The 24455-nt window shown below is 42.1% G+C and overlaps 1 protein-coding gene across 2 annotated transcripts in view; it reads left to right on the top strand.

Annotated features, from left to right (window-relative positions):
- Positions 1–24455, top strand: part of PTPRT (protein tyrosine phosphatase receptor type T) — a 1114757-nt gene that overhangs the window by 982792 nt on the left and 107510 nt on the right. For both annotated transcript variants that reach the window (XM_023227953.2, XM_023227952.2), the window contains one exon: positions 13222–13370. In XM_023227953.2, coding sequence (XP_023083721.1) covers positions 13222–13370 — 149 coding nt within the window. The remainder of the gene's footprint in view (positions 1–13221; positions 13371–24455) is intronic.

Below are 24455 nucleotides of genomic sequence, written 5' to 3'. Positions count from 1 at the left end.
GAGTGATTCACACCAATGCCTTCAGAGTTGTTTTCTTCTATGCTTCCAGCTTTCTGTGCTTTAAAGAAGCTGGTCAGTGCAAGGAGAGGGGCCTGGGCTCACAAACATAGATGTAACAGTGCTAATAGGAGGGAAAGTAAGGGTAAATCAACCCCTTGCTATAGTCAGAGTTTAGAGAAGTGTTAATTCTAATTCAGGTGGAAGAAGGGCCTAGGGCAAACCTAACATCTTGAATCTTATCATTACTCGGCTACTACTTAGAAATTAGGATCATGAAGACACTCTGATAACAATAATGGATATCAAAGAAGAAAATTATCCTTAATATCCTCAATCTAACATATGAGCCATTCGCACACAGATATACTTCCTTATCGTTATAATCACAATGTAGACACATTTTTATTTTCTAGTATTTTTTAACTTAAGGTAATCCAGTTAGCATTTTTCCATGTCATTACATAGTTTTCATTTTTAATGGCCCTCCATCATTTTAATAGCTGCATAATATTCCATCCCGGGGATGCACTATAATTTACTGAACCCATTCCCTATTGTTAGACATTTACGAGGCTTTAACCGATCGCTTGCTATTAAAGAAAGGCAGCCAAGTTGGGTGAGGAGGAGAGCATGCTCTCAGCAGGCTCAAATCCCACCTGTTCCCTTTACCTGTTTTATAAGTTTAGGATTAACCCTTGTGGGCCCTGAATTCCTCATCTATAAAACAAAAGAAATAATCACTACCTTGTTAGTGTTGTGAAAATCGGAGCTATGTTTAAGATATTAAGCACATGGTAGCATCTGCTAAATGTTAAACTATTACATTTACCTAACTATGCCAGTAGTAGGTGCAATTCTGCCCACCCCCCACCAAAAAAAAAACTGCAATGTCTAGAGACATTTTTATTGACATACCTGTCAATAAAAGGAGGAACTACTGGCATCTAGAGGGTAGAAACCAAGGAGGATGCTACTAAGCATCCTACAGTGCACTAGGTAATTCCCCAACACACACATAGCGAATAATTATCTGGCCCAAAACACCAACAGTGCTGAGGTTGAGAAATCCTGGCATAGAGGAAGCTGTGTTTCCAGTGGTACCTACATGATACATGTATATTTTCCTTCTTATTCCTTAGGATAAAATTCTAGAAAAATGGGAATTGTGGATTAAAGGATAGATGGTCTTATGCCCATCTACAGTTTTGGGATGGAGTGAGGTATGGATGTAATTGTGTGTGTGTGTGTGTGTGTGTGTGTGTGTGTGTGTGTGTGTGTTTTGAGACAGAGTCTCACTCTATCCCTCAGGCTGGAGTGCAGTGGCGTGATCTCGGCTCACTTCAACCTCTACCTCCCAGGTTCAAGCAATTCTTGTGCCTCAGCCTCCCAAGTAGCTGGGATTACAGGCACCCTCCATCATGCCTGGCTAATTTTTGTATTTTAGTAGAGATGGGGTTTCGCCATGTTGGCCAGGCTGGTCTCAAACTGCTGTCCTCAGGTGATCCACCTGCCTCAGCCTCCTAAAATGCTGGGATTACAGGCATGAGCCACTGTGCCCAGCCTGGATGTAATGTTTGAGGTGACTGATGAAGAAAAGATGGAAGATAAATGGTTTGTGATCCCCTCTGGGGCAGAGGATGACATTCCATAGACCAGTGGTTCTCAAAATATAGAACCTAGCATCTCCTAGGAACTTGGAAATGCAAAGTTTTTGCACTTACCCCAGAGTTACCAAATCAAAAACTCTGATGATGGAGACCAACAATGCTGCTTACCAAGGTGATTCTGATGCACACTCAAGTCTGAGAATCATTGCCATGCACTACCTGCAATAGAAAGCCAACTTGTAGAATAGTAAGTAGGACCCTGCTTAAGTACAGAAATTTGGTGAAGAAACTGACGAAAAGGGTCAAGTCTTAGACATGGGGAAGCTCACATATGGGACAGGGCAACCATAAAGGAACAGAAAGTGTTACTCAGTTCATTCATTCATTCCATAAACATGTTTAAAGCTTGTACAACATTGTAGCAAGTGCTAAGCTATGTGCTAAAGGAAATAGAAATACAATATACCAATATGTATATTTTGTACATTGATTACAATGAAAAGTGATGACAGAAGATAGGCAAATGACTGGGATATAAAACAGAAGGAAGGCCTGCTCTATCAGGGAGAGATCAGAAAAGGCTTCCTGGAAGAAGTGATGATTTGAATGGGATTTGAAGGACTTGTAATCATCTCTTAATACATTAATTCAACAAGTCTTTACAGGATACCTGCTTGTTCCAAAATCTATGTAAGGCCCTGGGGAATTGGTAGTGAACAAGGCCAACAAGGTTGTCCTTGTGGTTATAGTCTAGCAGGGCAATAGCCCTGTGAGTTGGCCATTCAGCAAGAAGGAGATGTTTCTAGTTGGCAACTGAACGTCTAAGATGGGGTCGGGGTGAGAGGAGGCAGTTGTGAGTTGGTGAGAGGGAGATCACCCTGGAGTCCTGGTTTGAGATCTGAGATCATATGTGGACATATAAGTGTGGAACGGAGAAGGAGGTTCACTCAGCTGTATGGAAATAGCCATAGAGCCTCCGCAACCAGGAGATACTGCTTGGAAGAGGTTGCTGGGGTAAAGCTTGAAGAATTCATGGTCATCATCTCTCCACATACAGGCTGTGTTGGGATATAGCAGACAGACCGAGGAGGAGCATCCCAAGGGTGAGGCCTTCAGGAGACAGAGTTCAGCTCGGCCTCAGCTCAGCAAGGAATGGCCTACATAGGGAAGTGCAGTCCTGATGAGGAGCTGCCCATATAGGTGATGAGTTTGGGTTGCTGGAATTTGGCAGTCAGGGGCTGAATATCCTCTGGCTGGGGGTGCTGCAAGGAGTCTCCTAGCTAAGGTAGGAAAATGACTGGGAGGGCCTTTCCAGCCTGGAGAATCCAAGATTCTACAACTTTTAATGATGTGAAACTGAAGGTCAAAGCGTGAATAGGGGAAGAGCATCTGCCCCACTGTCTGGTTTGGTTTCAGGTCATATGAGCAGGATATGGATAGAGCAAGATGAAACTACTGAGAGGAAAAATTAGTCACCTTGTTTCCCCGGAGTGCTCATCTCAGAAAGCAGATCAAACATAAAATTAAAAATTAAAGCAAGGAAAAAGTCATGCAGATTGCTGGGGCAAGGAAGGAGGATAAGGATAAAAAAGAACTAGCACTTGTATATATGTTTATATGCCAAAGACCATGCTAGGGAACTATCATCATTTATCATTTCTAATCATCACAGTAACTCTGCAAATTAGGGTATGTTAAATTCTATTCTATAGACGAGGAAACTGAGTCTCACAGAGTCATAGAAATGGAGACTTGATCACGATTACACTGCTGTTTGGAGCCAAGTCAGTCCAGAGTCAGAGCCCATAGTACTTCTGCAACACCAAGAACAGAGGGGCCGTCTCCCCAACCCAGGGGTTCAGAGCTCAGACAGCATTCATTCAGGGCAGCTCCCATTGTCTGAACCATGAATTCTGGTCACACTCTGCTTTGAAGCACTTTTTTCCTTCTTATCACCTATTATGTAACAAATGCTTATGTAGAGCTTATTTGGTAGGTGACAGATCCTAGTTAAGTACTTTCATATTTATAAGTTAGTATCTACCTCAAAGCATTGTTAAGAAAATTCATTATAATTATTCCTATCTGACAGATGAGGAAACTGAGTGATAGAGAGGTTTAGTAATTGCCCAAGCCTGTACAGCTAATAAATCATGGAGCCAGGATTTCAACCTAAGCAGTCTGGCTCCAAAGTCGATGCTGTTCCTACTAGGCTCTGCTTTAGGGCCCAGGGACCAGTGTGGCCACATACCCAGAGGGAGGAAGGCCTCACCTGTGTTTCAGGCCTTCTGCTGCTCTGATTTCACTGCCAAATCCAGAGAACGGTCCAAAAGTGTCTGACTACTGCCTAAGTGGAAAGAGTGTGATTGGTAGGAGAGCCCATCCAGGCCAGAGAGGTAGCCACAGGCAGAATAAAGAAGCAGAGATACACAGGTAGCGGCACAGACATGGACAGCAAGACAGCAAAGGGATGGAAGTAAAAGAGCAAGTCCTTTGGCCTTTCAGATTGTGATGACATCTGTTGCTGCTGCTGTTGCTGCTGCTGCTTCTGTACCTTTGCCATGCTGGGGGATTCACAAGCCCTAGATGAGGGTGATGGGGCAGGAGGGAAAGGACCCACCAGCTATGCCCCAGAATTGGTACCCAACAGAGGCAATGAGCAGACAGGATGCTCATTGCCTGCAGGCCGTGAGTGGTTGTGAGTGAGGGTTTTCTGGCTGCAGGTGTCTGGGCACATGTGTGCATATGTGTGAGTGTGTGTTTGCCTGGGGAGAAAGGGAGGCAGCTGAGAAAGGTTTAGGACAAGAGGAGATATGTGGTGGCCCTTTGCCTAAGCGTGACATAACAGGGAATCTTAGAGAACACTTAGAAGCCTGACTGCCAGTGTTTGAATCCTAGCTCTGCCTCTGAAAGCCTGGGTGGCTTTCTAGGGGTTACTTCAACTCTCTCTGCCTCAATGCTTTTATCTGTAAAACAGAACTAATAATACTCCTGGGCTCATAGTGTCACAACAGAATTAAAGAACTTAATAGCTTGTTTATAAAGGCCTTGAATAGTGCCTGGCATGGAATAAGTACTTTATAATGTTTGTTAAATAAATAACATTAATTTAGGACTTACTATTTTATGGTCATTTTATTAGTTTCCTCAGGCTACTGTACCAATGTCCCACAAACTAGGTGACTTAAAACAACCAAAATGTGTTCTCTCATAATTTTAGAAGCTATAAATCCAAAATCAAGGTGTTGGAGGGCTCAGTCTCCCTCAGACTCTAGGTAGAATCCTGCCATGCCTCTTCCTGGCGGCTGCTGGTGCCTGCCGGTCCTCCGTGTTCCTTGGCTTATGGCTGATTACTCCCATCGCCGCCTTTGTTGTCACGTGGCATTCTTCCAGGTCTCTTCGGTCCGAACTTCCTTCTCCTTATAAGGACATCAGTCATTTGGGAATCAGAGCGACCCTAGTGACCTCATTTTAACTTGATTACATCTGCAAAGACCCTATTTCCAAATAAGGTTACATGGACAGGTACCATGGATTAGGACTTTTGCAGCTAGAAAGTGGGTGAGTGGAACACAATTCAATCCATAACAATCATTTTAAAAGCATCAGGTATTGCCATGATTCTTAGATGCCAACTCCGCCCCCACCCATAGTGAAATCAATACCCAGAGAGGGGAAAGGGAGTGTTCATGGCAACTCAGTGAGATATTTGGAGATCTGGACCCGGCGGCACCCGGGTCTCCTACCTCCTAGTGTTCCATTTTCAAGAATGAAACTTTACTAATTCAGACCTGCTGAAGAGTCGGCCCACCTCCTTCAGTGGTTCTCAAACTTTGGCATGCAGTAGAATTGCTTGGAGGGCTTACTGATCACCTAGAGTTTCTGATTCAGTATATCGGGGCGGGGCCAGTGAAGTTGCATTGCTAATACATGCCCAGGTGAAGCTGATGCTGCTTGTCCGAGGAAGCCACACTTAGAGAACAGCTGTTCCTCATTGGTGGTGCTCAAGCTTGGTGGCACATTATAATCACCTGGAAAACTACTGCACACCCAGATGCCCAGGTTGCACCCCAGACCAATTAAATTAGAATCTCACTGGTAATTTTTAAAGCTCTGCAAATGATTTGCTCAGCCAAAGTTTGAAAGCATGGCTCTATAATATGTCAATGGAGGTTTTTAGAGAAAAGCCATTATTCAGGGCATCTGCTTTAAAGTATTCATATTTCATAGATAATGAGGTTATTTAAACTAACATGGTTTTTTTGTATTTAAAATATTATCATACCAGAGAGCATTTATTGAATGCTGTGTGCATACCTTGGACAAAGTGGTTTCCCAGCAACATACCATTCAGTCCTCCCAATAGTCTTACAGGGAAGTACTACTCTAATCCGTGTTTTACAGGCAGGAAGAAACTGGCATGCAGAGGGCCGAGTAACTTGCAAGAGCTCACACAGTTAGTCTGACATGGAGCCAGATTTTGATGCCAGGCTGTCTGGCACCAAAGCCAATATATTAACTGCTGTGCAGTCCTGCCTCCTGATATGAGGGAAAGCGGTGCATTCTCCTTTAAATGCTACACACATCCATATGCCTGTTTACACTATTGATTCCTATGTGATGTAGCTCAGCCTTTGCCTCAATTACAGTAGTTCTGAGTCAGTGGGGGCATAGATGAATAAAGTTTTGCTGCATTTGTAAGACACCAGAGTCATGTGTACCACAGACTGAATTTGCCCTTCTAGATTAGAGTAAGGGTGGAGGAACGTGGAGCAGGTGTCCTGAGCTGGCAGGCAGAAAGCAGGGCTTGTATCCTACATGCTGTGCATCCTTGCTAAGGGACTACTCTGTCCAGGCCTCAGTGTCTTGTCTATGAAATGAGAAGATGCTGCAGTTCCATGACAGTTGCAATGTGTAGCTTTAAGCTGAAATCTAGTGACACCAGCAGAGCATCCTGGATTCAAAGAGGACAATACCAGCTTTTAGTAGAAGCAGGGCCTCACTTGTGTATTTTTTTTTTTTTTTTTTTTGGTCCACTTCCTATGACAGATCTCTCTCTGACTCCAGGATTTCAATCTTCATGATTTCCCAGGAAAGTCTGTCTGGAGATTGCAATGGAGGATGGTCCAGAGGAGGAGCCTTGTGGGGAAGAGGAAAAGTAGCTGATCAGTGTCTCCCCAGGAGAGTGGGCATGAATCCCTCATTCAGGGAAAAACTCTAGGTGGAACCCTGAAGACTCCTCCCCCACCAGTTGGCTGGGTGGTCCTGTTCCTAACCCAGAAGAGAGTCAAGGGTTTTGCAGAGTCCAAATCCTGGGATCCTCCACTACCTCTTTTCTAAGTGGTTTCCCAGTCTCTACTTGAACTTCTCCAGTAGCGGGGAGCTCAATACTTGCAGAAGCCAAACAGGGCAGGATTCCTGTCTTGTTTTTCATATCATTATCTCCTTCCTTCTAACAGCCACAGATTCAAAGTATTTGCTCATTAACTATTTGTCCAACAAATTAATGAGCAAAGAGGAGGGAACTTCTAACTTTGGGAAGCAAAGACTTCTAAGAGTAGGGGACATTGAGTTGGGCCTAAAAGGGTGAAGAGAAGGTTGCCAAACAAGAAAAATTGGGGAGGGGAATTCAGGCATTAGGTACTTCCAAAACAGACCTAAGCAGTTCTACTTTGCTAGAAATTCCTTCACTGTATCAAGCCAACCTGGTCCTCATTCTGCCGCTGGGACCATAGAGACCCAGCCATCAGATGCATGAAGAGAACATTCCTTTGTATTCCCTCTCCATGAGAAATGTCCCTGGATGTTTCATGCACTCCTCCTCTTGTAGCATGATTTCCACACTTTTAACAGCTCTTCATTCCTCTCCCATGAGCCATTCTACCTGCCAGTATCCCTTGTAAAGAGTGGCACTCAGAACAAATCACAGGACTCACAGTCCATCCTGGGCACATCCCCTGTCACCTACCCCTCACTCAGCTAACAAGCAGAGGTCAGAGAGAGCTCAAAGTGATCCGTTAGAAGGAAAAATGCCAAGAGCTATGGCCGCATCACCTCGTCCTCACCTGTCAGAAGCAGTAAACTTTGGATTGCTGTGTCTTAAAACATTCTTCAGCTTTGGAAATGTTCCTGCAGAGGAATAAACATGCTTATGCATACTCTCTTTTTATCAGCTTTTGGTACCCCCTGCTGGCGAAATTGTGTGACCCAGTTGGCAAAAATCTAAGAGCAACTACAGGAAAAAACAAACAAACAAACAAACAAAACCCAATTCAGAGAGTCATAAGTACTTGAGTTTTGAAGGCTCTGAGAATTCCATGAATTATATGATCATCCCACGAGTCATATGACTATTGGATGAGATTTTCTTTTTCTTCTTCAACATGCTATAGCTGCAGATATTTTGTGGGCTCTGTGGGGGAATCTCTGGCTTCCACGAACATTTTGTTAATTCTGCAAACATTCCAAGAAGGAAATGCTAAGTTGCCACCCAAAATATTTCTAATTACAAATATTCCAGGTCACCTGATAATTTTACGCAGGTGTTTCCTTCTCTTTCTTTGCACGTATCTACTTTTAAAATGGTTACAATTTGTGTTCAGAGTAAGAGGACCATCTTTTCTACACTTCAAATTGCAGACTTTTAAGTATAAATTTGTGCAACAAATTTATTGAGCCATGTGCCAGACACTCAGCAAGAAATTGGAGTAGGTGCAAAGAGTCAAAAGCCCTTCTCCTAAGAGGTTCTTGTCATAGTAGGTGAAAGAGTTGAATCACTGCAGTTTGACTCAACAAGTACTTAGCTGACATGGCACCAAAACCCTCCCTGATCTGCTGCCAGGGTTCAAACCAGGTTCTACCTCTTACGTAGCAACAGGTATTTCTTCTTGCTGTTCGTCATCTTTGTGATTTTTGTCTCTACCTCTGTATCTGTTTAATGCCTGTCTTTGCCACTAGTCTTCATGTTCCATGAGGATTAAGGTCAAGAAGACATGATCTTGTAGCATTTAGCAGAGACTGATACATGTACCTGTTCAATGGATGAGTCAAACCAGAGGAGAAAATTATAATTCTATGTAGAAGAGCAGGGAGAAGCCTCAGAGGAGATGTGACACTTACATTGAGCCTTGGAGGATAAAAAGGAGGCGACCAGTGGAGAAAAAGAGGGACACATCAAGGAATATGGAGTATTGAGGAATAGTATGGTGGGAGGAGGTAGTTGACATTTTCTGAAAGGGGAGGATAAGGTTGTGTGTAGAGAATAAGACTGAGTTGAAGCCTGGTCCATAGTTAAAGGGTCATAGTTTAAGGGTCCAGTGCCCTGTTCACAGATTTGGGTTTCTCTTTTGTTGAGAGAAAAAAATAAGGGCCTAAAAAGGTGAAGAGAAGGTTGCCAAACAAGAAAAATTGGGGAGGGGAATTCAGGCATTAGGTACTTCCAAAAGAGACCTAAGCAGTTCTACTTTGCTAGAAATTCCTCCATTGTATCAAGCCAACCTGGTCCTCATTCTGCCCCTGGGACCAGAGAGACCCAGCCTCTATGGTCTGGGGGTAGTAAATTAAATTATTTGGCTATGGAGATGAATATCAATTTTTCTGTGTTACTGAGAGGTCTTTTTTAAAAACTTAAATTCAGAATTCTGGAAGAATAGATACAGATCCCCAAACTGTGGTTTTGTGTTTTATTTCCTTCCACAAATACCCTCTCCATTTCCACCTCGTAGCTGTCTTTGCCAATTGCCAAAACATCTGTCCATACATTAAAATGATTATATAACATTATTATCACCATGAACATACAGAGTCAGCCATCAGCTTTAAATACCAAGGAGGTAATATATCTGATATTTTTACAATTCAGTTAACTTTCCAATTTTTAAATATGTGTTTTGGGGATGCTTAGTTTTTCTTTTTTGAATACAGGTGTTCAGAGCTACCCAAACATTTCTATAAAGTACCATTTTTCATAAAAGCACTGAGGCTTTTATTATTATTATGATTCCTTTGAAAACCAATGATCTGTGCCTAAGACAACCCTTTCCATATTACTTTACCCTGAATGGAATGAGATTGGTTGAGAGTTCTGCCCCCAAGGAAATATCAAAGCCTCCGAAACATACTCATTTATAGTTTTAAAGTTAACGCTCTTATCAGATTTCCTTTTATTTCCTGCTGGGCCCATGTGAGCAGAGCTCAGATAGAAGCAAAGAATCTGCTATATATCTTTTCAAATTTATGATTAAGAAGGTCACATATACATTTTTAAACACACTCCTTTTTGATAATAAATGAAGAATAAAATTTCGAAATGTCATCAGCAGCAGAATTGCTCATTTTTCTTTTGTTGGCGTTCCCCCCTGCCCCTGTCTGATTGCCTGACCGATCCAATGCTTCATTTCTTGTTGTACGTCTGCCTGGAATCATTTCACTGGTAGAACAGTGCTCCTGTGGCCAAAGCATTATAACCAGAAGATGCATTCCTCTTCCTGAGTGCCTTTCTTTCCCCAAGCCAACTTGAAAAAAAAAAAATAATGAATGAAGAATTCCATTTTAGGCTACATGTTTCTTCAAATGATGGCCCAAACATGAAGTATAAAGAAACTTTTCTTGGCCGGGCACAGTGGCTCACACCTGTAATCCTAGTACTTAGGGAGGCCAAGGCGGGCAGATTGCCTGAGCTTAGGAGTCCAAGACCACCCTGGGCAACATGGTGAAACCCCATCTCTACTAAAATACAAAAAATTAGCTGGATGTGGTGGCAGACACCTGTAGTCCCAGCTGCTGAGGCTGAGGCATGAGAATTGCTTGAGCTTGGGAGGCAGAGGCTGCAGTGAGCTGAGATTGCACCACTGCACTCCAGCGCAGGCGACAGAATAAGACGATCTCAAAAAACAAAACAAGCAAACAAACAAAAACGCAGCTTTTCTCTTCTTGGTTGGGATTCCTAGATCCAGTTCCCCTCTCTACATTTCTCTACTGTGCTCTCTGCTTCTAGAGTGTATTCTGTATGAAGTCTGTCAAAAAGATCACTTGCCACTTCCGACTTGTTGTTGGGTTCAGCTAATGAGAGCTGCCACAGGGGACCAGAGGAAGGGCATAAGGTGTAGTCAGGGCATTTTTTTGTCTCTGGTTCTCTCCCTGTGAGGTTGTCTATGACTGGCTGGGACTTTCAAGAGAAAGCCGCTGCTTCTGTTCAGGGTGCCTCCTCTTCACAGCTCTCTCCTTTGGGGCTCTGGTTACTGCTTCCTCTATGTGTTCCTCTGGTCCCATAGGTAATAAACAGCTCTCTGATTGACGCACTGTTATATCCTGGGTCCCTATAGGCTTGTGACCTTTATCAGCAGACCTTTTATAAATAGACCTTCTTCAAACTGTCCTCATTTGGGTATGCCATCTGTCATTCTCCTGTGAAGTCTACACCTAGATCATGAGATTCATGTTTCAAGGAGGATGCTATCAAACTGGAATTTGTCCCACGTGAATGCCTCTAAAGCACTTCTAAGTTGAGATCTGGGTTTTTTTTCTTTTCTGTTTTCTTTTTTTGTTTTCTTTTTTTTGTGTTTTTGTTTTTGTTTTGATGGGGTCTCACTCTGTCACCCAGACTGGAGTGCAGAGGTGTGATCTCGGCTCACTGCAGCCTCCACCTCCTGGGCTCAAGTGATCTTACCAACTCAGCCTGCTGAGTAGCACAGGTATGCACCACCACACCTGACTAAATTTTTGTAATTTTTGTAGAGATGGGGTTTCACCATGTTGCCCAGGCTGGTCTCAATTCCTGGGCTCAAGTGATCGTACCACCTTAGCCTGCTGAGTAGCACAGGTACGCACCACCACACCTGGCTAATTTTTGTAATTTTTGTAGAGATGAGGTTTCACTGTGTTTCCCAGGCTGGTCTCAATTCCTAGGCTCAAGTGATCTGCCCGGCTCAGCCTCCCAAAGTGCTGGGATTACAGGCATGAGCCATCGTGCCCAGCCTAAGTTGAGGTTTATCATTTCCTTTTATACTTCCTCTGGCAGTGAGATTGTTACTCTTGAAACTATCTGTTTCGCAATCAGTGGGGCTCAACCTTGGAAAATTATTCCATGTATTGCACTGCATTTGACCTCTCTGGGACATCTCTTCTTTGTGTGTTGAGACAGGAATGACCAAAATTGAATAGGAAGCCTATTCTTGTGAAGGACGGAGCAAGGGACCTGGAGAAATTTACTCTCAAGATATCTGATGTTTAACCTATAGCCTTTCATATGATAGGATTATGACAGCTATATTTAGATGCATATCTGTTGGTAAAACTCAGAGGGACCATGTTGGCTTTTTAGAAATATTTGAATAACTCTTATATGCAAGAGGAGTTAGTCACATTTTTGTATCTCTTATGATATATCTAAGACCAATCCAGTTAAAATTTAAAGGACATAGATTTTAAATCCATAGAAAAGAACTTTTTAACCCTTTAGTTCCTCATTGAGGTCAGAGTCTATGTCACTTGCAAGAATTCAGGGAGAGATGGGATCCCACAGTGGGGCTGCTGGGGAGGGAATTCAAACATTGCAATATAGTTGGATCCACTGGCAATAGTATAAAAAACAAGAACAGCAACTGCTAGGCATCAAGTGTCTACTATGTGCAAGGCATTGTGCTCTGTGTATTTTACGCATTGTCTCATTTAATCCTCACAACCCAATAAGATTGGTCCTGTCATCTGCCACAGTATATAGAGGAATGGTTCAGGATTTAGAGTAAGAAATTTGCCCTGGGTCTTGCAGCTAGCTGGCAGGCAGCAGAGGTAACCTACGAACCTGAGTCTGTCTGACACCAAAGCTGATGGTTTTAACCTCCAATGGTTGGTGTCAGAATCACCTGGGGAACTTGATGGCCATGTAGAATTCCAGGTCCTGTCCTACTTCAGTGATCCAGAGCCTCTCTCTGTGTGTGTGTGTGTGTGTGACTCTTCAGGTGATTCAAATTTACACCAAAGTTTGAGAAGCACTGCTCTACACTATTATTATCAAAATAGTGATATTATGATAATATCCGTCTGGTTCTGAGGGTCTTTTATTCCCGTGGGAATAAGACTGCATCAATTCAGCTGTAACTTTCCTTCCTTTGAGCTGTGAAACTAACCTGCACACTCATCCACCTCCAACCACCAGCCCCTGCTTCACTTTACTATTACTTGGTGGGTTTTTGATGAGCTCAGTTCCTGAGAAAGACAAGACTCCATTTTTAATTTCATTCAGAGCCACAGAAACAGAAAGGCCAGTCTAGCCACTTCCTCCCTCTGAAAGGAGACTTGGGGAAAGGAATACAAGTCTTGTTGATTTCCTCTGAAAGGAGAGTGGGGGAAGCGTTGTACGAGTCTCATTGATTTCCCATTTTAGGCTCAAACATAGAACACACGCATTGTCGGGGGTGAGGCAGCAGCGTGAGTCTCCTATTTCTGAGTAAACGGAAACCATTCATGGTTTGTTCTGCCTTGATTCTTTTTCTGGAGAATGAACCAGATTTGGGGGCTGAGGATGAGGATTGGGGAAGAACAATCTATCTTCCCAATGCTTTAATGCAACTGCCACCATCTGACTGTGGTTTTTCCCCTTGCACATGTCCCAAAGGAAGCTGGCCAAGAAGCAGAAGGAGACCCAGAGTGGAGCCCAGAGGGAGATGGGGCCTGTGGCCTCTGCTGACAAACCCACCACCAAGCTCAGCACCAGCCGCAATGATGAAGGCTTCTCTTCTAGTTCTCAGGACGTCAACGGATTCAGTAAGTAGAGCCAACAAAGGGGAAGGGGACATCCGTGGCCCAGCTCGGCCCTAGTACTTCTGCTATGAACCCCACACATTGATCAGGCGCTGCCAGGCATAGGGTATGGATGCTTCTCTGAGATGGACTGGGATGAAGGTTCTCCCTGACAAAGACTTGGGGCAGTTCATCCTAAGGTGAAAAGGAATATTTAAAAAATCAGATGGAAATGGGAGCAAGTCATCCTAACTGCTTGTGGACGTAAATAGAGACAGGTTAAAAATAATAGCAGTAAAAAAGAAAGAGGAGGAGGATGGTTATGTCCTTAAGGAGAAAATATGCCACACTGAATGGAGTGGTTTAAGATTTTCAAATCTGTGTTTCACATACACCACATAAGGTAGGTGAGTCATAGATTATGACTGTCTCCACTCTGAGTGCTTAGGAAACTGAGGCTCAGAGAAGCAACTTATCCAAAATACAATGGCTGATGAGTTACATATTTAGACTGGAAGCCACATCCCTCAAACGTCTGCCAGTTCCAAGCCACAGCCAATGTTCCAAGTGGCATTGGTCAGGGGCACCTGAGTCCTTGTGCAGAGTTAGTAAAGGATCCCAAGATTTGAGTGGTTAAGATATCAGGGTTAACCCTTATCCTAAGGAGAGCTCCAAGGCTGCCAACATCTAAGGCTTCCTTGTGGACAGACTGGCTTCTATTCTTACAGCCGTGATATCAGCCAGTTAATAGACTAGATTTCCCAGCCTCTTCCCAAATTGGGTAATGCAAGAAGTCTAAAAGAATCTGTACATACACGGATGTCCTCCACATACCATGTAAGCTACAAATGGAAGAAATTCCATTTTGTAAAAATCACTCAAGATATGATCAGTTGGGGCTGATGGGGATCTATGAGAGGAGAAAGAAAGAAAGAAAAATTACCCCCTTCTATAATGTAGACACTGTCTCTCATCCTCACCATAGTCCTGTAAGATCTTTAGTATTATTGCTCCCATTTTATAGGTAAGGTATGCAATGCTTAGTGTGTTTGGCCAGCCATCCCAGAGCCACACAGCTTGTTTTTAATGGATCCAGATCTGAGAGTAACTCAGGCCCATGATTTCTAAGCTCCAGTGCAGCACAGAACCCACCTGGGGAAGTTTTCAACACATCCATATCTGGGCCCCACACCTGATCTCCTGAATCAAAATCTCCTGGGGGATGAGAGGTGGGACCCAACTGAAGGATATGGATTTTGTAAGTCATTCAGAGAGTTATCATAGGCGCCCAGATTTAGAATACAGCACTTGGACAGAGGCAATAGCTATGCTCAGATACTGATGTGCTGCCTTCGGGAAGAGAGATTAGTTTAAACCTACAAAAATGTTTAAAGAAGATTTAATGTTTAGAGAAGATTGCAGAATGAATAGTCATATACGCTTTACATAGATTCACCAATTGCTACCATTTTGCAGCATTTGCACTTTTGCACTTGGCTGTACTCACCCTCTCTCTCTTTCTCCCCTTATCCATTTTTTTTTTTTCCCCAAATATTTTGGAACCATTTAGAAGTAAGTTGCAGACATCATGACACTCTACCTCCAGAGAATTCAGCATGTGTTTCCTAAGAACTGGGACACCTCTTGAACATAACCACAATAAAGTATAATCTTATTTCAGTGATCTAATATACCAGTTCACAGTCAAATTGCCTCAATGTCCTCCAAATGTTCTCTATTGCTTGTTTGTTTGTTATCTTAATCCAGGATCCAATCAGAGTGCTCACATTGTATTTGATTTTCAGGTGTCTCTCTTTGATCTAGAACAGCCCTCTCAACTTTTTCTTTCAGGATACTGACTTTTTTTTTTATTTTTATTTTTTTAAGACAGAGTCTCGCTCTGTTGCCCAGGCTGGAGTGCAGTGGCGCAATCTCCGCTCACTGCAAGCTCCGCCTCCTGGGTTCACACCATTCTCCTGCCTCAGCCTCCCAAGTAGCTGCGACTACAGGCGCCTGCCACCACGCCCTGCTAATTTTTTGTATTTTTTTAGTCGAGACAGGGTTTCACCGTGTTTACCAGGATGGTCTCAATCTCCTGATCTCGTGATCCGCCCGCCTCGGCCTCCCAAAGTGTTGGGATTACAGGCATGAGCCACCATGCCTGGCCTTGACATTTTTTTAAAGTCTAGGGCTGTGGTCCTATAGAGTGTTCCACAATCCAGATCTGTCTACTTTTTTTCATCATGATTACATTCAGGTTAAACATTTTGGCAAAAATATGACATAGCTGATATGACGTACTTCCCTTTGCATCATATTAATAGACACATCATACCACTTTGCACATTACCCGTGATGGTAAGTTTGAGTTCTTCTTAAGGTTAGAGAATGGCTTTTAAAGACAAAGTCTAATGGTACATGCTGATTATGAGCAAATATTTAACTTCTGTTTTTCTTAGGGATCAGAGCAAATTTGCGGTTTGCCTAACCATGAAGCCAGTCCTTTTTTTCCCATTTTCAATCCAGATAAATCACTGAGACTCATACATTTCCTAGAAGCAGGGAAATTGGTTGTTGATGCAGACCAGGGTTGACAAGAAAATGGGCTTGATTTTTCCTTAAAAGAAAGGAACATCCTAGCTATAATTTTGCATCTGTAAACCAACCTCTGTTGCAAACTTACAGGTAGCAAGGAGGAATAAGTTCTAATGTTCTATTGTACTGTAGGGTGGCTATAATTAACAACAGTTTATTGCATATTTTCAAATAGCTAAAACAGTGGATTTTGAATGTTTCTAACACAAAGGAATGATAAATTTTGAGGTGATTAATATATTAATTATCCTGATTATTATACATTATATACATGTATCATACTATATCCCATAAATATATATATAATTAATTACTGTCAATTAATAACAGAAAAAATGAGAAAGGCTTATCAGGAGCTCACTGAGTCTCTGGCTATGCTAAGGTGTCACTGCATCCCCTGTTTTTGGCCCTGGGGCAGAGAAGTTCATTTGCAAGTTTATCTGATTGAAAATACTGGCCAGGTAATACCAATTCATCCTTTTCTGTCCAGTCCAGCCTCTTGTGCTCACTTTTTTTTCCGTTTGTAAAAGTACCCTGGGAGGACTCTGAAAAGCATAATGATTATGGCCAAAAATTCATGACAATCATTGTGACCCTGAAATTTTAGATACTGGTTCTCAGGCTTTCTGATCTCAAATGCAAGCCTGGGTAACACTGATTTCTTGTGTTTGAAAGGAGAACATTGTCACTGTTCGCTATGGGCCAAAACTTAGATCCTTAAGATGAAAACACTCAAGACTGAAATAGTTTAACTTGCCATAAAGGAAGAGGAGAAATATCCAATGAAACCTAATTAGATGTTTTAAAGGCCAGGGACAAACTTTCGAAATGATTGAGGTATGTACGTATGTGCATGCAGATGTGTTTTATATTTATACAGACATGTAAATACATACAGAGATTTATAAACCTACACAATCATATATACACAAATACGCATATATAACTGCATATATGTATTCATTATAACAATATTGCTTTCTAAAAGATTTAAATAATGACTGACTTATTATACTCAATTATTAGAAAATTTTGCATTTGTCTGAATCACTGAATACATTAGGACTCTCTATGCATCTGACGTCCTCAGGCTACAGCTGCAAAAACACTCTCAGGATCTTTTGACTGCCCTAGAATGCATCAGGTACCTTTTAAAATGCCCTGTGGAACCACTGGGATGAGATTTGAGGAGAGGAAATGTAAGTAATGCTTACACCGGAGATGAGAAATTGCTTCTGAAATCACCCTGATGTATGTAGAATTGAATCTATTTTTGTGACATTAGGGAAGTGACTGCCTGGCTTCTGAATCGGTGTCTTTAGGAGGCCCTGAGATTATGTGCAAATGTTGAGGGAGCATTGAGAGAGGTGGGGCACAGAATAGTTCTTACATTGCAAAAGATTACAGAAGAATGTGTCTTGAGCAATTATTTCATTATTGACCAGGTGGGTCCTTGCCTAATTCAAATTCTACCTCTCCCTGCACAGGTTTATTTTCTGGGGTTTTCTATTTCAAGTGACTGCTACGTTCTGTGACATCTATTCAATCAAACCTACTATTGTATAGGAACAATGACCTCCAGGGCCCTAGGGTGACGGGGCTTTGTTAGATATGGCTGTTGCTTTGGAGTGCCTTGGCATTCTTGAAAAAAGGAGTACGTGTCACATTTCAAGGACAACCAATGTGCATTGTCTTCCATTTAAAGAAATGCTAGCTTTTATTAAGTAATCTGATTTTGATCTTACTGCCCTGTGTACTTGTTATTTTTCTCTGTGATCTTTTGCTCACTGGGATCATTTTCTGGGTCATTCTTCTGGCGCTTAAATCTTCTTCTTTATCTCTTTTGTTCACATGTCATCTTCTTGCTCATTTTCAGTCCAAACAAAAATGCTTCAAAACAAATCCTTGTTGAACTCCTGTGATATGGGGACTTGGTTGTCTACTATTCCCATAATGGCATTTGACAGATTCACTTGACTACTGGGTACCAGGAGTTAACTCTGTCCTTATTTTTATGCTTCCCGTCTATTGAATTATTCCATGTCTGGAAGGTAAAGGCAATCCTTCTCTAAGGGTCATGAGACAGACACTGGGCCATCTAGCTCTCTGCTAAGTGTGACCTTGGAGGTGAGATTTAATGGCCTTTTTCTCAGTACATGCCTAACCCTGTGATGTAAGTCATGGGGCACAGTCTGGGGAGAGAGGTAGTTTCAAAGATGAATAAAATGAGGTATTGTATCACAAATAATACATGTATCTACTTGTAAGCCTTTCATAGTTTACAAAGTCCTTCTGCAAAACACTCCAGCAATAGTTCCTTATTCCTGTAGGAATAAGATAACTAGTAGGTTTTTAATTACTCCCATTCTACAGATGAGGAAACTGAGGTTCAGAGAGCTTTCATGGCGCAAATCATACATATATTGCAGAGTTGTAATGAGAATACATTTCTCCTGATTTTAGTTAGAGTCTATCCATCTCATCCTGCAAAGAATTTGGGGATATAGCCAATAAAAGAACCTACAATTTAAAAAATAGAAAAATAAATAATCAGTATCAGGAAAATGTGAAGGTCAGGACCAGGATATATTGAACTATAACTATATTACATTAAAATGTAATCTAAAATACGCAGTCTGATAACTTTTAAATTCCACTTTGGCGCTGAGATTTCTGGTAGAAAATGCCCAAAGAAGAAGAAAACTTTTATTGGGCACCTACTATGTGCTAAAACTTGTGCTTTATATAAATTCCACTCTGAAGCTCCCTAGGAACCCTGTCATTAGATATTATTCCTATTTTGTGAATGAGAAAATTGAGCTTCAGAGAAAACTGAAGTAAATAAGCCCAAAGTCACACAACGAAGAAACAGTAGGGATAGAATTAGAAGCAAATAGGGCTATCTGACTCCTAAACCAGTGTTCCTTCTCCTGTGCTGTGGATGGTAGCCCAGCATTCACCAATCTAACTGAGGAAGGTCACTGACAGCTGGGAGAAAGGGAGAACTTCACTTCCTTACTGATAGGGCAGCCGGCTTTTCTACCATGTGGGCAGAAGCTGTTGCCACAGCTGTGTTCTGTTTGAACAGAGGCCTGGGGCCAGGTACTGGCATGGAGCCTAGCAGATTCCCACAAGGTGCCAGGTACTATGATAAGCAATGCTCAAATATGGAATCTTAGTCATTCTCTCAGTAACCCTGTAGAGTCCATATGATTCTTATCAAATTCATCTTGCAGTTGAGGAAACTGATGCTCTCAGATATTAAAAGACCTTCTTAAAGTCACATGACAAATAGATAATGGGCCCTGGACCCCAGAGCGGATACTCCACTTTCAAAACCAAGCAACTTTACCTTTCCTCTGACCTTTAGCTGTCTCTGTACCATGAAGGTGAGTGAAGGAGAGACAGGAAATCAAGGTGAAATAGCCTTTCTGGGTGGGAGAGCAGTGCTCCTTACTGGTTCCTCTATTCCCCGAAACTCCTGCCTCAAGAAGGCAGCTGCCAAGTGGACGTACTCACGGACAGGTTCCGCCGGAATCATCCTACTAGGACCCTCTTAGGAAAGTGGGACTGCAGACCAGTGGTCCCATCCTTAGGCATTCCAAAGCTAGACCAATCCCTGGGAAGTTATAGAGAGAGATGAGCAAAGAATGGCCCCTACCTAACAGAGAGCTTGCAGCCTGGCAGTGGAGACAAATGATTCAAGAAAGCGCATCTTTGTTACAGGACTTTGTGCAATGGAAGCCTACACAAAGAGCCACGGGACCCTTTCCCTGACTTTGTAACTTCCAACGTGACCAAAATATACCTGGCAGGCAGCACACAGTAACCTTAAGAGAGATTTGCTGGCAATGAGGAGGGTGGACCCTGAAACCTGATGTTCTCCCTGTTCTTTCCCACACAGAACTCATAAAAGGGTTTCTTTATGGGAAAGTCAGAGAATGTTCAGGCTTGATACTCCCTTGGGATGGTTCATTAGAGATGAGGCAGGCGTAAGGAAGTACCAGGCAAAATTTTAGCCAGATTATTTTAGGAACATGTTATGTAACTAAAGCAATTCAAATAAGGAAGACAGATCATGGCTTTTTAAAACAATAGAGGCTGACTGAGGTGGTGGTAAATTCTTTGTAAAGATTCCTTAACCCTTTCGGGAAGATGGCCAGCTGGCTGGGAAATGGGTCTCTGGGAAAATTGGCCTGACCCTGATCTTCTCTGGGGAAACTCTTGACTTGATGATGTGTGATATCAAGGATTGCTACATTTGCTTGGGACTTTCTCTGGGTCATTTTGCTAGGTGCTGTTCACATATTGTCTCTGATCCTCAAAACAATGCAACCAGTTAGGAATTATTATCTTGACTTCATAAATGGCATCATTGATGCCCCCAAGCTAAGGGCTGTATTAAGCATTGCTTCCTAGACCCCCCCACAACACCCCCCACCATGGTTGTTGATCAGTACGCACTGACAGTTGCCCAACTCTCTGGCCCATCAGATACTCATTGAGTACTTGTTTGAATATATGAATGAATGAATGAATGAATGAATGAATGAATGAATGATGGAGCTGGAATTCACACTAAGATCTTGTAGTTCCAAGCCCAGAACTGGTTCCAACTTTTCTCATAATGTATTCTCTCTTTGATTAAGCCAAAATCTGTCCTCTGTAACTTCATTCATTCCTGCTTTTGTACACAACCATGTATTAGTTAGCAACCATGTGCTGCCCTTTGTCTGCCCTCTGGTGTCACACAGGGTAATGGAATCAGTGCTTCTCCTCCTGCAGCACCCACACCCTCCCCAAATATTTGATTGCAGCTACCTGTGTGCCCAGGTCCTTCCCTCAGGCTAAACAGTCACTGCATCAGCCATCAACCCTCCTCGGAATAAATTTCTGTTTTTCAGTCTGCTCAAAATCTCTTTTGACCCTTCTGTCTCCATTTGGTCCATGCCCACGGAATGTGTGGTTTCCAAGACAACCATGACCCTCTACATTGGGCTGAGTCACTGGGAGTTCAGAGAACTGCCATCACCCTCACTCTGATCCTAGACCTGGGTTTAGAATATACCACTCATGTTTTAATTAATTTTAGGAACATGTTATATAACTAAAGCAATTCAAATAAATATTCATAAATATTCATAAATAAATATTCATCACATGACTGCCTAATGTAGAAATCATGGCTTCCAGCTAGGGCTGCCTCAGTCAGCCCAGATGAAGATGACTTTGGGGGTCCAAATGAAAGATTTTACATTTTGTCTGTTCTGTTTATTGTTAGGTTTGGCCCTGTTTGCCAAGCCTACTGGGCTATTTTTTTTTATTTCTGGTTGTGTCAGCCAATCACTTAATCCTCCTAGTCTGGGGCCTCAAAATGTAGTAATTATTACATTGTTAATATTTATGATCCTAGTTATTATCTATGGAGCATTAATTATATGCCCATTTCCATGCTGAGTGTTCTGTATGCATTCCTATCTCGTTGGTATAGTGTGAAAATTAAATAAGTGTTATGATTATACCTGATAATTTAAAGGTGAAGAAACAGGCTTTAAAATAGTAAGGAACTTGCCTAAGGCTTTGTAGCTTTAAATGGCAGAGCTGGAACTCAAACCTAGGCCAGCCTGACACCCTGAGGCTCTTAGCCCAAGACTACTCCTCCATGCTGCCTTCTGTAGATGTTATCATTCCCATTTTATAGACAAGGAAACTTAAGGCCACAGACACTGAATCATCTGCTCAAAGCATGATCTCCAGAACAGCAGCATCAGCATCCCCTGGGAACTTGTTACAAGCAAATTCTCAGGCCCTGCCTCAGACCTGCTAAATCCAAAACTCTAGGGTTAGGGCCAAGCAATCAGTTTTTAACAAGCCTTCCACGTGATTCAGAGGCGTGTTCAAGTTTGAGAATCACTAGCTCAAAGTAATGCCCAGGACTGTCAGACTCAAGCCCTTGTTCTTTATTGGCAAAGCTATCTTTCATGATAGTAGAATTATGGGCTCTCTAGGAGAGGAAGACTCTAGCTCACCTCCCTGGGAAGATGCACCAAGAGGTTATTGCCACAGGAGTACTGGACCTGAAGGCTGCTAAAGCCTATTAATAGTTATGAGGATCTCCAAATCTGGGAATCTCTCTCAACCATATCTTTGATTTTGTCTCCTTTTGTCTAAACAGTGAACAATCTAAGAGTCAGGATGGAAGGAGTGGAAATTTACAAGGAAAAGCAATGATGAGTCACACACTGTAATCGAGAGCTCAACAGAGCATTGTGAAAAAGAACTCAAAAATGCAAAAATCCTGTCTGCAGGAACAATTATATTTTCAGGTTGCTCCAAGATTAAATTGAATCTTGGAGAAGAATTGAGTGTTACAAGTTTGCCCCCTCCAGTTTTATTGAATATCTTACAGGAATTATTGAATATTTTACAATCATCCATTTGGCTGACAGATTAAAGGACACACTTATTAAGTTCCTGGCAACCCAAAGTTGAATGGAATTGTTTATTCCTTAGAAGTTACAAAATGGAAATTTAGGTAGTCTTGAGAAAGTTGACCGATTTTCTATCACGAACACTAAGGCGTTAAGTTTCAGAGAAGAATATTAGACTCAACAAATGATATAGTAGTTATACATAATCAAACTAAAACTAAAAATTACCTTAGATGTTATTGATCCAAACTTCTCATCTTAAAAATGGAGATTTGAGTCACAGAGTTTTCCCAAGATCACTCAATGAGTCACTAGTAGAACCAGAGCTAGAATTGGGCCCGTGGCCTTTAATTAGGGACACGACCATTCTAGATTTGTCCCATGGTACCCTTCAAAGGAATGAAGTACAGTCAACAACGGTTTGTCTTCTATGTAATATTTTCTGTAGACTCCTAATCTGATTTCTGCATAAATAGAACCTTCCCAAATTGAATTATACTTTTCATCTCCTGGTTATAGGAGTAGCTGAGGTGTTCCTTTAAATATTCAATGAATGCTGACTATATGCCAAGCATTTTGGGGATTGTAAAGATAAATAAGACATGGTCTCTGCCTTCAATGATATTACTGTCCTCCAAGAGGAGAGTTGTAAGTGGATTAGTTTCAATAAATGTGATAAGTGATAGAGAAAAGGCATGTATAGTGTCCCAGAAACACTGATCAGACACCCAGCAAGTGATTAATTCTGGCTACGTGATTTGGAGAATACAATGTAAGGAGATGGATTTTGATTTGAAAATAGTGCAAGAGAAGAGACTGACCCAGGTGGAAGGGACAAAAGCTTGGAGGTATGAGGTGTGAGGTCTGGTGGATTCAGAGAAGTGGCTTTGAAATCCAAGATACTCTGTGTGAAGAGTGTATGGCCAGAGATGAAGCTAGAATGGTAGCTGGAGCCTCCTTGGAAATGACTTCACATTTGTGTACCATTTAAATTCACTTTCCAGGAAGGGTAACCTGCTTGGGAATTGGAGTGATCCCAGTGTCAGGTGTCCTTGTGTGATTTTTGGAACCTGGCTTTGTATGGTCTTTGAGTTGTATAGCTACAGCTTTCCCTTGTAGATAAGCAGAGTGCATTTTATCAGTTACAGACCTTCACTGTCACTGTCGGCTGGCCCTACCTTTCCTCAATACCCTTTCAAAGAGACCTCAGTAAAGTTACAAGGCTGAAGTTGCTTTTTGACAATTTATCCTAGGCCGCTACATCTTGAGAAGAAAATAGAATTGTTCTCTATACCTCACAGGTGGTCCTGAATTATATCAGGGCACTTAAAAAGTGCTTATTAAAGTAATCAGGGATAAAGAAGTGATGTTGAAGATGCAAATATATAGTTGCTATGTAGCAGAATAAACTAAGCTTGGAGACCAATTTCCCCTCCTCTGCTCAAAGCTACAGCCTTGATGAGTTGAAAACACAGATAATAATTTTACTAGCTAACATTTTGTGAGTAATTACTGGACAAAGCACTTTCTATGCCTCATTTCATTTAATATGCTCAACAGTGCTATGAGGCATGTTATGGAAACTGAGGCTCAGAGAACTTAAGTAACTTGCTCAAGGTCATATAGCTACCACGAAACCAAGCCTGGCCTTGAACCTAGGTTCACATGACGGACCTATCAGCAGCCCCTCCTTCTGGAAACATTTTCTTTGCTTGACTTTTACTCTACTTGTTTTTTGTCTTCCTCCCTAACCATTTCTTCTCATTCTTCTTTACTGGTTCATCCTCTTGTTCCCAACCTCTAATCATTGAAGTGTCCCCGGCCTTTGCCCTGAAGCTCTTCCTTTGTGCTTATACTCACTCTAGGTGGGTGGTGATGATGCTAAATGAGATAGCACAGTAAGGGGCCAGATTTGAAGCAGAAGAGGGGGCATTTACATCTAGGGCAATTCGGTTTGAGGTGCTATTGAGTCATGGAAGAGATGCCAGGTTGGCAGTGGGCTCTGGGGGTCTGGATCTCAGCAGAGGGGCCTGGCCTGGCAATATAAATGTTCACTACATTTTGTATACAATGTGATTGGAGA

Source organism: Piliocolobus tephrosceles, chromosome 20, assembly GCF_002776525.5.
Source record: "Piliocolobus tephrosceles isolate RC106 chromosome 20, ASM277652v3, whole genome shotgun sequence".
Classification (NCBI taxonomy): domain Eukaryota; kingdom Metazoa; phylum Chordata; class Mammalia; order Primates; family Cercopithecidae; genus Piliocolobus; species Piliocolobus tephrosceles.
This window is presented reverse-complemented; position numbering and strand designations above follow the sequence as displayed.